Source organism: Primulina huaijiensis, chromosome 14 (genome assembly GCF_012295235.1).
Source record: "Primulina huaijiensis isolate GDHJ02 chromosome 14, ASM1229523v2, whole genome shotgun sequence".
Classification (NCBI taxonomy): Eukaryota; Viridiplantae; Streptophyta; class Magnoliopsida; order Lamiales; family Gesneriaceae; genus Primulina; species Primulina huaijiensis.
The window spans coordinates 14,827,462-14,842,501 of record NC_133319.1 but is presented as its reverse complement, the minus strand read 5'-3'; the positions used below and the strand labels follow the sequence as shown (position 1 = coordinate 14,842,501).

The window sequence follows — 15,040 nt, the reverse complement described above, 5'->3', positions numbered from 1 at the left end:
TGTGTTGGGGCAGTCATTTTTTACGCCCTAGCATGCCTTTTTTCCTCAGCAACTCATTTTATTCAATTTGTACTGGGACCGTCATTTTTTACGGCCTTATCACAAACTCTGCTGTCAAAAATTTTGCTCCATCACTCTAAGTTTGTTTTTTTTATACTTTTTATTTGAAAATAAAACAATCAATTCTATAAGAGCCTAGCCAAACTGAATAAGGGAAACTGATAATTCATGCGTAAATGTTTTCTCAAAGCAAAACTAATATTCAAAGTCCAACCGATGTCTAAGCACAACTGACGGAAGTTAATAGAACAAAGGGTCACTAATAGAAGATCATTGATCAATCTCCATTACTGAATAAATGAGACTGATTCGACTGAAGATTTTCAGAACAGTCTTTGAAGTGTAGAGCCGAGATGATATCGGATAAAATCTTCATAATAACTTTATCAGTCTGTTAGAATTTCAAAATCTATGCACATTACTATAAGTGTGATATTTTTCATAAAGAACAATGACATTGAACGACGAAATGTATATTTGGAAACGACTATAAGATTAAAAAAGATGACCATTGTAATCAAATCCTATAAATAGATCAATTGGATGGACTCTCAGAACTCTCAAATCTTCGAATTTTTGACACGCAAATTTTTTTGAATAAAATATCTTGAAAAGCCTAACTGATCAAATAGATTTCAAACACACACTGAAGTTATTCTATTCTGATAATTGATGATCATTTGAGATTAGATTTATTCTTTATGAAATACTAGTAATTGATAGTAATAAGCCTTACTGGTCATTTGGTTGAATTGTGAGTATACTAAGAGTTTCAGTCAGGCACTAGTAAGTTCTACTGAAGTGGGTAGTTGTAATTTTTTGTAATTGTCAAAGGATTTTAAGACTTTTAGTGAAATCCTTTCTGAGTAGAAGAAAGAGTGACGTAGGAGTTATTTAAATCTCCGTATCTTAAAAAACCATATATGTGCACTTATCATTTCAGTCACTTATATTTTACTTTCAGTTTCCTAGCCTAAATGTTCATCATCACTGCCATTTATCATGTTCAAACTAGTTCAGTGAGACTTTTGCTGACTTATTCATATCCAACTGACGAGAATTACAATTCAGTGTTGCTAACCCAATCAAACTATTTTGAGGATTTGTTGAGATTGTTTATTCACCTCTTACAAATCACTCTTCCGATTCTTACAAGTGATATCAGAGCAGGTTAATTATTATCTCTAACCACTATTCATTTGAATGGCCTCCTTCAGTAAAATTCTCATGTTTTCCAAATAGGACTTCAATGATTGGAAGATCATAATGCATACTCATTTAGCTGCATAGGATGATGATGTGGTGCGTCATTACAGAAGTACTGATGAAAATAATGAAAGTTAATACTGCCTTTTCCATTGTAGATGGTGCTCCACAGATGATTGAAAAGCCACGAATGGAGTAGACCGACGAAGATAATAAAAAGGAAAATTTAGATAATGTTGCTAATGATATTCAATACAAAACACAGGATATGAACACATTCAAAAAAATCAAGATCTATTATACTTTCAACGACATTTGGGAGAAACTGATCCAATTGTGTGAAGACAATGATCAGACCATGGAAAACGAACTCTCTATTGCAATACATAAATTTGACAACATCAGGATAAAAGTTGGTGAGTCTATATCATCATAATATTCACTGGCTACTCTTGGGAAAGCATATGGAAATGAGAGAGAACTTCGAAAGTAATGAGGACACTCTCAAGAAAATGGGATGTCAAGACAATGACTATTTGAGAATCCAAAGATCTTAAATAGCCGAATTGCATGATCTGTTTGTAGATCTTAAAGATTATGAATTCAAAATGGATTCGAGAACAGATGGTGAATCGATTTCCAATCCATTGATCAATCTATCTCGAAGGAGAAGTCAGCAGAGCCATTGAGTAATGATGCAATGTCATTATTCGTGAATAAATTTGGCAAGTTTCTGAGAAAGAACCAAGGCAATTGCCAAAGCCCCAGCAAAATAAATCATTACAAAAAGGAACTCACTGATGAGGACAATACTTGTTTTAACTATGGAAAAGTCAGTCATTTCATATCCGATTGTCTCAAACCAAAGAAGGGTAATATAATTCCAGCTGACAAATACGACAAATATCATAACAAGAAGAATATATTCAAGGATGACAAGAAGTCATTCAAAAAGAGAAGAGATCAGAAAGTACAGGTGGTCGAGGAAAGTAAGGCCAAGTAAAGAGATCAAGAGAGTAAATAAAGTAATTTCTTTTTTTAACTCAAACTCAAATTCAAATTCAAATTCAAATTCAAATTCAAATTCAAAATAAGCTAAATTTAATTTCTTGAAATCCAAGAATATATAATCACGCACAACTATCATCAATATTCCCTCTTCGTTCCCTTGGCGTTTCACTATATGTTCAACTATTTATCGACAATAATTTCCATATTTCATTTTGTAATTTGCTGAAAAAAATTTGAAAATGTATATATATTTCATCTCCACATATCAACCCTATTTTAATCAGATATTTCTTTAAACTATACAATCAAACCAAAAACCAAGAAGTAGTCAATGTTTTCATTTGGGTTGAATACTAAAACGTACGTTAACCGAGACTTTATAATTTATTTCCATTTTTCTATATTTAAAAATGAAATCGAAACTGAAATCATATATATAGAATCAAAATCCAAACGATTTTTCCATCTTAATTGAATTTTTCAGATCCTTCCAATTCAGAAATGCATGCATATGCGATTTAATTTATATATAAAACAAACCATTCGATTATATAATAATGTTTAAATCCTTTTACAGAGTGTTTGCAAAAGATTATGATTATGTAGGGCCGATTCAATTATAAATTATGAAAAAGTGAGAAAAATCAAAAGTAGTAGTGTTTGAAAATAAGAGTGAAACCTTCTTCTTTTTTTTTTTCAAAATAGAGTGTTTGATAAATAAGTTATTGTCATACTACTTTTTTTTAATAAAATAACAAAAATACACTTACTAAAGAACATATGTCTCTCCATTTATTTCAGTTAGTGTCAAAAGGTAATTTTGGATTAGTAAAATGTCAAAATATCCGCTTTTGAAGAATCTCAATCGACTATTTTTAAGATTTTAATTAAATTAAGTAGAAGTAGAAGCAAAATTAATGTTAATTTTCTTCACGGACTAGTATCAAGAACTTAGATTTTTTTCTCTATCTATTTTTGATTTCGATAGGAAGAAATACTTTTTACAGATTTTCAGAGAAAAGTGGGAAACCATGGATTTTTGAGTTTTCGCCATTAGTTATTGAGCCACTGGAATGGAATGAGATAAGAATCTCTGGAGATATTTCTTCTCCACTTACTCGTAATAGGCTTTTCTTCTGTAGAATACTTCTTCCGAATGGCATAAATGTCCGATTTCTTCCTCAATCTTCAAAGAAAACTGACTCCTCCTACTTCTCCTTCTCCTCTAGGATAGGATCGTCGTTGGTCCTACAAGCTAGTCAAGTAGAAGTAAAATGTCAAAATATCCGGTCTAGCCTACGACTATTACGTTTGAAGAATTATCGTACATCTTTACATAGAAAATTAATTAAATATGCATCATATGAAAATATAAAAATACTCAACAAAGACATAAATATTTAAAATGTCATTAAAAATAGTTAAATTAACCATCATAGGCGATATGCATATCCATTATATATGAATAAACTATAACCATAATAAGTTTTTCTTTATCAATTCATTAAACTTTTACTTTTTTAGCATGTTTAAAATCCAAAAATAATACTTCACATCATGCTTTATAAATAATATAGATGATTGGTTAGTTATTTTATTATTATTTTGAGTTGGACAGATGTCTGTTACAATTGGGTCTCGGATATCATGAGACGGATCTCAGACTTCCCGAACTTCAACATCATTATGTTTGGTAACAAAGGAGGGCCTTGTCCAAATTTGAAATGATCATTATTATCTATCCTCCACAAAAACATATAGAGTAGGTCTCTTGTGAGACGGTCTCACGAATCTTTATCTGTGAAACGGGTCAACCCTACCGATATTCACAATAAAAAGTAATACTCTTAGCATAAAAAATAATAATTTTTCATTGATGACCCAAATAAGATATATGTCTCGCAAAATATGACCCGTAAGACCGTCTCAAACAAGTTTTTGCCAAACAATATATGATTGTTAGTTGTTGCTCACTCCTCAATTAAAATCCATTCCATAATTAGGGTTTTTTTTAACTCCAAATCCCCCTCCTTACATAGTGCACAACTCCTATTATAGCATTTATTTCCAATCAATTACTTGTATGAATATATCGAGCATGGATTCGCTACCTTTACATGGATCTTTGAAAAGTTCTCTTGGGATTCAAGCTCATTCCATGGTTCACAAGCCAGGTTTCTTTGGTTTCTCGTCACCACCCGGTAGGTGGCCAAGAATTGGACCGCCATCGAGTGGCAAAGCTGCTAGATTTGATGGTGGCCGGAATTTATCTATGGATGGAATTGGAGGATTCAGATGGGATTCTAATTCTCATTTCTTGAATATTAATAATGATCAAAAGGAGATGAAGAAGCTGGACTTGTCTCTTAAACTGTGACATGTTTTTCATTTGTGTTATGTTTCTATAATTTTGCCTTTCCTTGTAGTCCTCTTATTTCGTAACAATTACAGTTTGACCCCTCAGTAAGATCGTCTAATCTTGACATTCATAAGAGTAGAGGGCTGCAGCGAAGTATTTCCAATGTAGATATTGAAATTAAATTTCCCCTTTTCAGAAATAAAACACTAATTAATATTTGATTATATACCTTTTATCGGTTTTATTTTAATGGAGTGATAGATATAGAAAATAATTCAAAATTATTAGACATGTTTTCCTGTGTGTAAAAAAAATTGGGAAAAATTAAATTTTCGTTGATGTAACTTACACATTTTTTCATTTTGGTCATGTTATCGGTTAATTCATTTTGACGGTTCACTAACTTTCATTTTTCAATCTTAGTTTTTTCACTTGAGTATTGACGTAACATCGAACACATCACTAATGTCCGCTATCATACGTCGATACTCTAATTAAAAATAACTATAATTTAAAAAAGTGAAAATAGTGGACGAAAACCATAAATTAACTTATAACAAAATAATAAAAAAAACATACATGTCACAAAAACAAAAAAAAACAAAAATGTAATTCTCCCGAAAAATTTGTCAACGTCACTCTTAGATGTTTTTAATATGTCATTATTAAATAATTACGACAAATGTACGTATATGCTACGTACAAAGATAATTTTCTTCAAAATATCACGTGGACGTTCAATAATAAATCTTTATAATGTTGACACATTAATCAGTAAATCTTTACATCATAATATTTACGATGTATAAAATAAAATACACTTCACATCTCATATATTATCTGATTTTGTTGATAATGACTCGAAATGGGAGTTTCACACACTATCTGAAGTAACTCTCTCTCAAGCAAATATTCAAGAGTATATTTTAGCACCATGTTCTCAACAAGATCTTATGATCTTCTTTTTTACAATTTATTTTTTTGGAAAAAATATCATATGAACCATATTAAGTCAAGGGTGGAGCTGAGCAGATCTAGCCGTTCAAACGGTGCTTAAGAAGATCAAGTCTTCCGGGCTAAGAAGTTAAGTTGTAGAAGTATCTGAACTCAAGCTGCAAAGTTATCATCGCTCAAAACTGACCGGCATTCTAAGTGTACAAAATGTCGAAAATAAAGTCATATTGTCACCGGTAAAAAAAGAGTTACATCTAAAAGGATAATAGAGTCAAGCCGTTCAAGCAGTTGCCTCATTTGAAAAGATTAGACAATATCCTACAAACCCCCAAATGACGTAAAGTACTAATTCGGACATGATGTGTCAGCTTTATGGAAAATAACTTGAAGTCGCAAAAGCACAGGGAGCATTAATGAGTATTTAATGGTATGAAAATGACAATGTTATACTTTTGACAAACAGTAAAGATGACCGTTGAAAAGTAAATCCGACTGTTTGAGTTTTTCAACTATAAATATGTAGATTTAAAACATGAAAAACTCTCTCGACCAACTGCATTTATTTTTAAGCCTTCATATGTCAAAGATCTCGAGCACACTTAATCTTTCGATTTCTAACGGCTCATTCAAACACACACTTATCAAATATCAATCTCTACTACACTGTAATATCCTCTAAGCCCTGCTTCGATATATAGGCTACCAGGAAATGAGAATTTAATTTTTCAAGTTTAATTCGTTTTTGACTCATTTATCGCACAATATTTACGTATATATCAAATATATATTGTAGGTTCAAGTATTGAAACGTGTTCGAGACATATAATCTTCGACTGAGAATTATTATCGATAGAGTAAATGTGTACAAGTTGAGAATTATCGTTAATACGTTAATTTTTTGAGTTTTGAGATTGTGTTGGAGCGATAATTAGTTAAATAAGTCATCCAGTTTAAATAATTGGAAATTTAAATGAATTTTTGGATAATTCAACATTTTTAATCGAATATTAGATTTAATATGTGAATTTGTGAATTGTTGGAAATAATATGCGAGTTGATGAATTTTTGGGATTACTAGGATGAAGTTTTGATGATTAAATCGTTAAATTGGATTTTTAGTAAAATAAATTCAACTTTAGTAATTTCGAGAATAAGTTGGATTATTTGAGATTTATTGGTGAATTGTGAAATTATTCGGCTTGTTGTCATATTTGTTAGGCTGAGGAGATCAAAGTTGAGCTTGTTTGTTGGTCAAAGACGGTATAAATATATTACTATTCTGTATCATACAATAGTAACACTTAAATTACTTTTTAAGCTTATTTACGTGTTAATAGTGAATGTTTATGTGATTAGTTGATTGTTGTGAATTATTAAATGTCTTGTTGATTTATAAGTTTGTTACTTTGTTTACATTACATATTTATGACATTTAGTATATGACATGATATTATGACATATTATATTCTTGGCACACGAGACTATTACTACGGATTAATTACTTGGCGGATTTCGAGTCGAGTTATCTCTTAGACAAAAATTATGATTGTATTTCTAGCAGCTATTTTTATTATGATATGCACTTGAAATCTTGACATCATAAGTTGTTCATTATTGTGTCTTCCTATTGTATCGCTATCAGTTGTTGGAGGCTAAGCCGTAGATGTTTGTATTAGCATCACGACTAAAAAGATAATGTCATGGATGTTTGTGTTAGTATCACGACATTACGACAGCGCGGTTTAGTTGCATGACGATATAGCTCCTATATACGTTGTTGCTCGAGCATGTTGTTATTATAACATTTATTGGCTCATGTTATCATGGTGTTATTGAGCCTTGTTCAAGCATTACATATTTTATTTTCTTATATGTTTATGCATGATTTTAAATCATTTTTGTTGTTGTCTAACTATTTCATACAAGAATTCATACTTCAATATTTTTACTGAGAGGGCTATTGTGGTTGTTGTAGGACACCGTGGTAGGTCACCCAAGTAGTTTTGCAGCACTAGGCAAAGGTTCCTCCACTGGAACTCGTGAGCGAGGTCAGGTTACTAGGTTGTCAGAGTTGGAGTGTCCCAGTTGGTTTATTTATACATGTTGGAGTCTTATCAGTTTTATGTCAGAGTCTTTTTACCGAGGAGATGTCCCGTGTATCTGTATGATTATTTGGAGATGTTGTGTGTTTGGATTTAGTGTATGTTGTTTTGAGCCTTGCCGGCTTTATTTGAACTGATGTTTGAAAATTTTTTATTTGAGCCGAGCTGACATTTGTTTGTGACTATTTATGGATACACTAGCGTCCTCCTTGAGTCAATTTCTGTTTACAGTTATTTTAAATTTATGGTATGCCATATTTACGGGAGAAGTCATGCCAAAATTTTTATGGTCCCTGATGTCCATTGTAAGTATTTTAAACAATTTTTCGTTGTAGTTTTAAATTAATCAATATTGATTGATAGTTAATTGTAATTATAATAATTGAGCCTCACATACACCATAAACTCAAGCCGTTAAGTCTGATTGTTGGGTTTTGTGTTTGTTGCCTGGTGAACCAAAGATTCTTAAATATCCAGACTATATAGTGATCACTAAGAGTTTCAGTTAGGCAGTGATAAATCCTAACTGCAATGGGTTTTTACGAGAAGTTCTAAAACTAAAATCTTTTATTGTAAACCTTCGTAGGTAGAAGAAAGGGTGACGTAAGAATTTTATATCCGAACATCCATAAAAAATTTGTGTCATTACATTATGCATTTACAATCCTTCAAAGTCCATTTCAAGCTGTTTATTCTTAAACTTCCAAGTATAAATTATCACTAAATAAGCAGGACAGTTTCTGTACTTAATCTTTTTAGTGTTCTAGCAAGTCTAGTTGTTCAAGAATACTTCTTAACAGCCTGAAAAATATTAAGAACGGTTTGAAATCAACATAATTTTAAAAGAGTATTCACCCCCTTTCTAAACTCTAACATAATCTCCATAAGTGATATCAGAGTGGTTTTTTCTCGAACTCTAATAACTATACTTTCAAATGGCATCATTTTAAAAAAAATTATGTTTTCTAAAGAAGATTATGATGACTGAAAAATGAATACGAATGCACATCTAGCTGCTCCGGATGATATCATGTGGTATGTCATCACTGACAGTACAATGAAGATACTCCAAGAAAATAAAATCTCTAAATATCTGAGGGTGCTCCATGGATGATCAAGAAGCACCGGTTGGAGACAAGAAGAAAGCAAACCTTGACAACGTGGCCAAGGACATCTTGTACAATACTCTGAATAAGAAAATGTTCAGCGAGATCAAGACATGTATAACAACTAACGAAATCTAGGAAAAGTTGATCCAACTCTGTGAGGACAATGATCAAACCAAGGAGAACAAGTTGACCTTTGCTATCTAGAAGTTCGATAATGCCAAGATGAAGCCCGGCGAGACTCCTACTGGGTTTAATGAATGGTTTAGTAGTATCATTATTGAACTTACTTGTCTTGGTAAATAATACTCTAATCATGAGATTGCATTGAAGGTTATGAAAGCACTGCCTAGATAATGGGATGTGAAGACGGTGGCTATGAAAGAGTCCAAAGATCTCAATAAACATGAGCTCCATGATTTATTTGCTGACATCAAATCTTATGAGTTTGAGCTGGGGATCTGGACAGAATATGAACCATCCACTTCACAATCAACCAAAGCTCTAACCGCCACAACTTCAACTCTAACTGCTAATTAAGAAGCGTCTAGCAGAAAATCTGCTAACCACATAAGCAATGAGGCTAGATGCTGAAGTTTCCATTTACTCAAATATATTAGACTCTTCAAGTGCTCTAGAGATTAGAATACCAACTGAGCCTATCTTTCAGTTAAGTGAAACTCAATCTCTGTAGTGGCCTAATCCAAATTTACAAAATTCAGAAACCATTAGGAAAGTCTAAAAAATCCAAAAGTAATCCTCCAAAACCCACCAAGGATTTGGTTGCTAACAGCACATACGGGTATTTACTTAGCATCGAAATCAACGGGTACATGATCGTCTTTCAATCTTGCTACTAATTAGAATACAAACTGAGCCTATCGTTCAATTAAGTGAAACTCAAAACCTGCAGTTCCCTAATCCAAGCAAACAAATTCGGAAAACATTCCTAACCAACTTCACAACATCAAAAAATGAAAAACGAAACTTTGTTTTTCTCCTTTTTAAAGGAGGCTCAAATATCATTCTTCAAATCCTCAGCAGGTGCTCATCCAAGTACTAGAGGTGCATGCTCGGTAATATTGAACTCGTAGTTCAGATTTTAACCCTTTGCCATGATCACAGTTCATAGTCGAAATTAGACTTTTTGATCCTTAATAAGTTGATTTAATCCACTCTTGTGAAATGGGATTTCTTTTGCATTATATTTCAAATCCAAAGGATTTTGGTAGCATTCTCCCGTATTTTTCCAGGTAGAGCAATGGGGAGAATGCTTTTCTTGATTCGGTATACATGGAAGAAGTTTCAATATCTTTGTGATGCAGTTACATAAAACGAGGATAGGTATGCTTCGAACTCAGGTGAGCTTTCAAGCGTGAAGGTACACACATATTCTTGAGGATAATAAGCCAATTCCGGTAGAAAAATCCACAACTTTGACAAACAAAAGGGAAGGAATTAAGGACACATTAACGTCAAAAAAAAAAAAAGAGAGATGTCAGGGTACCCAAATAATCTTAGCTTTGGAAAAATTAGCGTGTATAACTCCAGGAATGAAGAAGACGGAGCAGAGAAAGCAACTAAAACTTGTGTGTGCCCAGAAGAACCATTCTCAACGACTGGTATTCGAAGAGACAACCTCGAGTAGAAGGAAATCGAAGGCTGAACACAGAGATTAGAAAGAAACTCCCGGCGACAAGTTTGCAACAACTCAAAATAGAGTTAATCAAAATATGTAGTGGAATAAAGGCAATACATCCATTTGAACTATTGGCATGGGCACCAGACGGTAGTAGAGTACATGAAGCTAATTGAGATAACGATGCCTGTGAAGAAAATAACTAAGAATTTATACCCGGCCTTCCACCTTGAAAAACCCCACCTGATAATAATAATAATAATCTTCTTTTGAAAAGTTACACTGAGAAAATTCGTGTTTATGAAAAAGCAATAGAATTGTTCTTGCTCCATACATTTTTAGTTCTGTGGAAGCTTCTCTCCGTTGTAACAAGTAGTTTTCATGACATTTTCAGGAATATTTCACGAAATGGAATTTGAAATTTTGGTAGAGGTGTACTTGGCCAAAACTGGCTATATGGCTTTGTAAGGTAGTGTTTCAATCTGCATTAGCGACATCTAAAGGCTTCTCAAGAAGTAGAGCCCTGCAAAATGTGTGCATGGTCATACAATAATGTTTCTCATAACTTTGTCATGCACATTTCTCAGCGTCGAAAGTACTCAATGATGAAGATTTTTAATGAAAAAAATCGACACTTTTTCATAGCTTTTGAGAAAATAAAGTTATGCAACTTCGAAGTACACTGAAATGCATCCTGCAGCTAGAAATACTGTCATTTGTGTTTGCGCTTGGTCTCTTGTCTCCAATGCAGACAACATAAATCATCGGATTTAGTCGTCATCAATTAATTTAGACAAAATTTCTTGTGAATTTATTTTTGTTTTTGCAAATTTATGTTAGTTTGCAGCCTAATCATTTGATGGACAACTAAGAGGGAAGTGCAAGAAACACTATATTTGAACAATAAAAAAGTTTTTTTTGTCAACTTTACACTGCACATGCAAAACCAAAATTTAGTTTTCCACGTAGATCAGATCCTCAATATGGGATCCTAATGAAACAGATATACAACACAAAAAAGAGCCTTTAAATCAAGAAAATCCCCAACAAGATTTCTTTCAATTCTGTTATAATTTTATAATTACGATGCCAGATTCAAGAGCAGATGTTTCCTCTATAATTCAAAGTTACGAACCGGTTTATTGAGCAGGATTTGTTACCCTCAGTGATCCTCCAAGATCGACTGGTACGAGGGGGATGAATGAGTGCAAAACATCTGTTATCAATGGTCGATAACTTGGCTCTGGTTGCACACATAACACCGCTATAGCAGCCACCTGAGGCAAAAAATTGTTTTAAGAAGTTAGACTTGGCAAATTTTATTTACAAAATGTAACCCTTAAACTAATGATGTTGTGATTGAAACGTACTTGGTACAAATGCTTCAAATCCATCGTGTTTCTGATGGCTGGATCCACGATGTTTGGAAGCTTGGATCTGTCAGTCAGCTGAGGCATTGCCTGTTTGTTTTGTTGAAGGTCAAGATATTAGGTCGAAGTTGGAGGGCTATTGGAATAAAAGTTCTTCGAAAATATTTACTTACCCAATTGACTATTGATTGGCATTGTGCTTCGGTTACTTTCTCCACAGCTTTTCTTCCCATCAGAAGTTCGAGAAGAACCACCCCAAATGCGTAAACGTCACTTTTGTCAGTAAGTTTACCTGATCATTCCTTAAAGAACTTGTCAATATTGGAAAACTGAATGCGAAGCAATAAACTGTAAAAAAATCAAGAACTACATGTTTGATAATCATTAATGTGAACTAAACCTGCAATTCTTATGCATTTTGACAGCATCGCCTTTACATTTTTATACAAGTGGTTACAGCTATATGCATTTTCTGGCGTTTCAGTGACTCGGACTTTAAAAAGTAAACGATGCTATATTGAACCAGAGCAGAATAAATACAATTTCAGGTGTCATATTTAAAGTGTAATTCCGTTGATTTTTTTCACTTGAGAGGAGTTCTTTGCGTCCAAAAGGTAAAACTTTGATTCCAGCCTTGAGTATAGACAAGGCAGGACCACAAGTACTTGAGACGGAAAAAGGCCCTTACCATCTAACAAGTACTCTGGAGCAACATAACCCAAAGTTCCAGAAAGCTTGATGCTGGCCTTGTTTGAGCTTCCACCCGTAATCGCAAGTCCAAAATCGGAAAGCTGAACCAAGAACGGAAAACATAAGAGATGCACAAAATTCAAGCATGAATATCAATATTAACACCTTGGCATTGAAGTCGGAATCAAGAAGAATGTTGGTAGATTTGACATCCCTATGGATCACAGGAGGGTTGCAATGCTCGTGCAGATACTCTAATCCTCTGATGAACAGGAAACAATGTTAGTCCAGGTCAAGAATCAAATGATTATGACAAAAGCTGGCACTAAATGATTCTCAAAATGGGTTGAGTACCTTGCAACATCGAGGGCGATTCTCATTCTCACATTCCAAGACAACGTCGATTGGTGCGAAGGTCCTGAAGTATTTTTTTCAAGAAAGTATCATTCATCGTTCATGGATACAACCTTTTGAGAACTCAAAAAAACACATTTTACCATGCAAGTGGAATTCCAAGTTTCCATTCTCCATGATTTCATAAACCAAGAATCGTGACTCGCCATGAATACAATACCCTAAGAGAGAAACTATATTCTGATGTTGAAGTTTACTCAATAATTCAATCTCATTCTGCACTTTCAAACAATAATGGAGAAGTGATCAACAGATACAACAGAAAATTTACAAAGAAAAATCTCAATTCATAATATGCCCAAACTGCACCTCGAATTCTCTTTCAGCTTCTTGCCCACCAATAAATATTTCCTTGACAGCTGCACGTATACTGTTATTGAAACGAGCTTCATACACACGTCCTAATCCTCCTTCACCGAGTATATTGTCCTCGCTGAAATTGTTTGTGGCAGCTACTAGGACCTGATACTCAATCAGAGCAGTCGAACCTTTCTTGCCACTCGTTTTTAGTGAAGAGAATTTATCCAAGATTGGAACAAATGAAATTCCCTTTGCAACATCTACATATACATATTTAAAAAAAATACAAATGACAATACATCGATCGATAAGAAGATAGAACAAAATGCATACCTGAACTAATCAAACACAAAACGATGGGAAAAAAATATGACTTTTACAGTTCCCTCATGAAAGGAAGGTACCTGAACTCTGACCACTTTTTGGATCGCAGCTTTTCACATGTTTCGATTTATAAATCCATAAACAAGATGCCAGCAGCAAAATCCCCCCGAGAAGAGCAGAAGAAACAATAAGTGCGATAAAAATTTTCTTGTTCAGATCCTGACGGTGCACTACTTTCACCTCTGCAACTTCACATTTCAGGGAGAAGAAAAAGAAAATTTACATTTGAAAACATAGATTTAAGTCTAGAAGTACAACAATCACCCCACCAAAATCAAACGGCCAAAAAATATACAAAATAAAAATCACCCCCCTCTCGCCCATCCAAAAAAAGGAAAAGAAAAGAAAGAACTACACAAAATTGCATCAGCAGCAAAATTCCAGATTTGCATATGAATGTCAGTTGCTCCATTTAGGCGTCACACTCAAAGTAGAAAAAAACAAGAACCAATGAGCCCTCATAAAACCATTCAAGAAAAAACAACAAAGAATCTTGAAGCCACCCATCATTAGAAGGATGGGAGTAACAATATATGTAATGCTCGGGAAATCCAAAAAGTTACCTGGAGAATGCGCTATAATATCAGAAGAATTCCCCAAAGTGGGATTTTTTTCAGTGGGAAGAACAGGGTCAGCAACTGGAGGATCTGGCTTCACATCAACTGGAACTGAGAACGAAGGAGAACTGAAGACCCAAATGGGCAAGAGTATCAAGAACCAAAACTGCATTCTCCCCCCTTTTTCCTCTTTCAAGAAATCTCAACTCAGAATAATTTTAATGGGATTATCCCAAAAAACCTTAAACTTTGTCCGATAGCTTTAAAAATTCAAATTTCAAATTGTTCTTTAAGATAGAATTATTGTCTTGAAGTTTATGCAAGAAGAGGACAAAAAACTAAAAAAAAAAAAAGCAAAGAAATTACTTTATTTGTTATACAGATAAAGTAAGACTGGCGAATGCACAACAATCATGTGGCAGTTATTAAAAGGTCAATACCTCCATTTCAGCTCTACTCCATAACTTATTAAACAAGCTCACGTTCCCTGCTAACTACCTAATCAATTAATCTCCAAAGTTTTTGCATGAAAATAAATTTGTAATGTTTTCAATATGATCTTAAATTTATATGTGATTTGAAAATTTTGTTATTGATGGAGAAATTAAAAATATAAATATTGAAATAGTTGGCTAATTAATAGGAAAAAATAGGAAGAAAAAAGTATTATATATGTGTACTATCTATACTAAATTATTGTGATTGCAGTACATCACTATTTCTTATAATTATATTTTGACCATCATTTAGATATAAAACCAGATGAATTATTAAAAATATTGTATAAACACGCAACACGTGTATCGGTGTACTAATTATAATAATGATTCATGATTAGTATAGTTAGTTGATTATAAATGTAAAATGATATATTAGTTAAAAAAATTT

General features: G+C 33.2%; 2 protein-coding genes across 3 annotated transcripts; one reads left to right on the top strand and one right to left on the bottom strand.

Moving 5' to 3' along the window:
- Window positions 1-4,375: 4,375 nt before the first annotated feature.
- Window positions 4,376-4,654, top strand: LOC140958011 (zinc finger protein 1-like). The gene has a single exon (XM_073415415.1). The coding sequence runs from the start codon at window positions 4,376-4,378 to the stop codon at window positions 4,652-4,654; it is 279 nt and encodes a 92-aa protein (XP_073271516.1).
- Window positions 4,655-11,312: 6,658 nt separating this feature from the next.
- LOC140957655 (probable receptor-like protein kinase At1g80640) lies at window positions 11,313-14,546 on the bottom strand. 2 transcript variants are annotated; one of them, XM_073414988.1, is made up of 10 exons: window positions 14,159-14,546; window positions 13,616-13,777; window positions 13,221-13,471; window positions 12,995-13,127; window positions 12,852-12,915; window positions 12,663-12,759; window positions 12,496-12,598; window positions 11,981-12,099; window positions 11,808-11,897; window positions 11,313-11,714 (listed from the first exon to the last, which is right to left on the bottom strand). In XM_073414988.1, the coding sequence occupies exons 1-10, from the start codon at window positions 14,322-14,324 to the stop codon at window positions 11,577-11,579; spliced, it is 1,323 nt and encodes a 440-aa protein (XP_073271089.1). In that variant the 5' UTR covers window positions 14,325-14,546; the 3' UTR covers window positions 11,313-11,576. The 2 variants fall into 2 exon arrangements, with proteins under 2 accessions (XP_073271089.1, XP_073271088.1); XM_073414987.1 differs by having other exon boundaries at window positions 13,616-13,783; window positions 14,159-14,544.
- Between the last annotated feature and the right edge of the window lie 494 nt (window positions 14,547-15,040).

What these genes read in the sequence shown, in the direction of transcription:
- LOC140958011 (XM_073415415.1), top strand. Translation starts at nt 4,376, where the DNA reads ATGGATTCGCTACCTTTACATGGATCTTTGAAAAGTTCTCTTGGGATT.
- LOC140957655 (XM_073414987.1), bottom strand. Translation starts at nt 14,324, where the DNA reads ATGCAGTTTTGGTTCTTGATACTCTTGCCCATTTGGGTCTTCAGTTCT. An exon ending in AAGCTGAAAGAGAATTCGAG is followed by an intron (nt 13,128 to 13,220) that starts GTGCAGTTTGGG and finishes TTGAAAGTGCAG; the next exon opens with AATGAGATTGAATTATTGAG. An exon ending in TCCAGAGTACTTGTTAGATG is followed by an intron (nt 12,100 to 12,495) that starts GTAAGGGCCTTT and finishes AGGAATGATCAG; the next exon opens with GTAAACTTACTGACAAAAGT.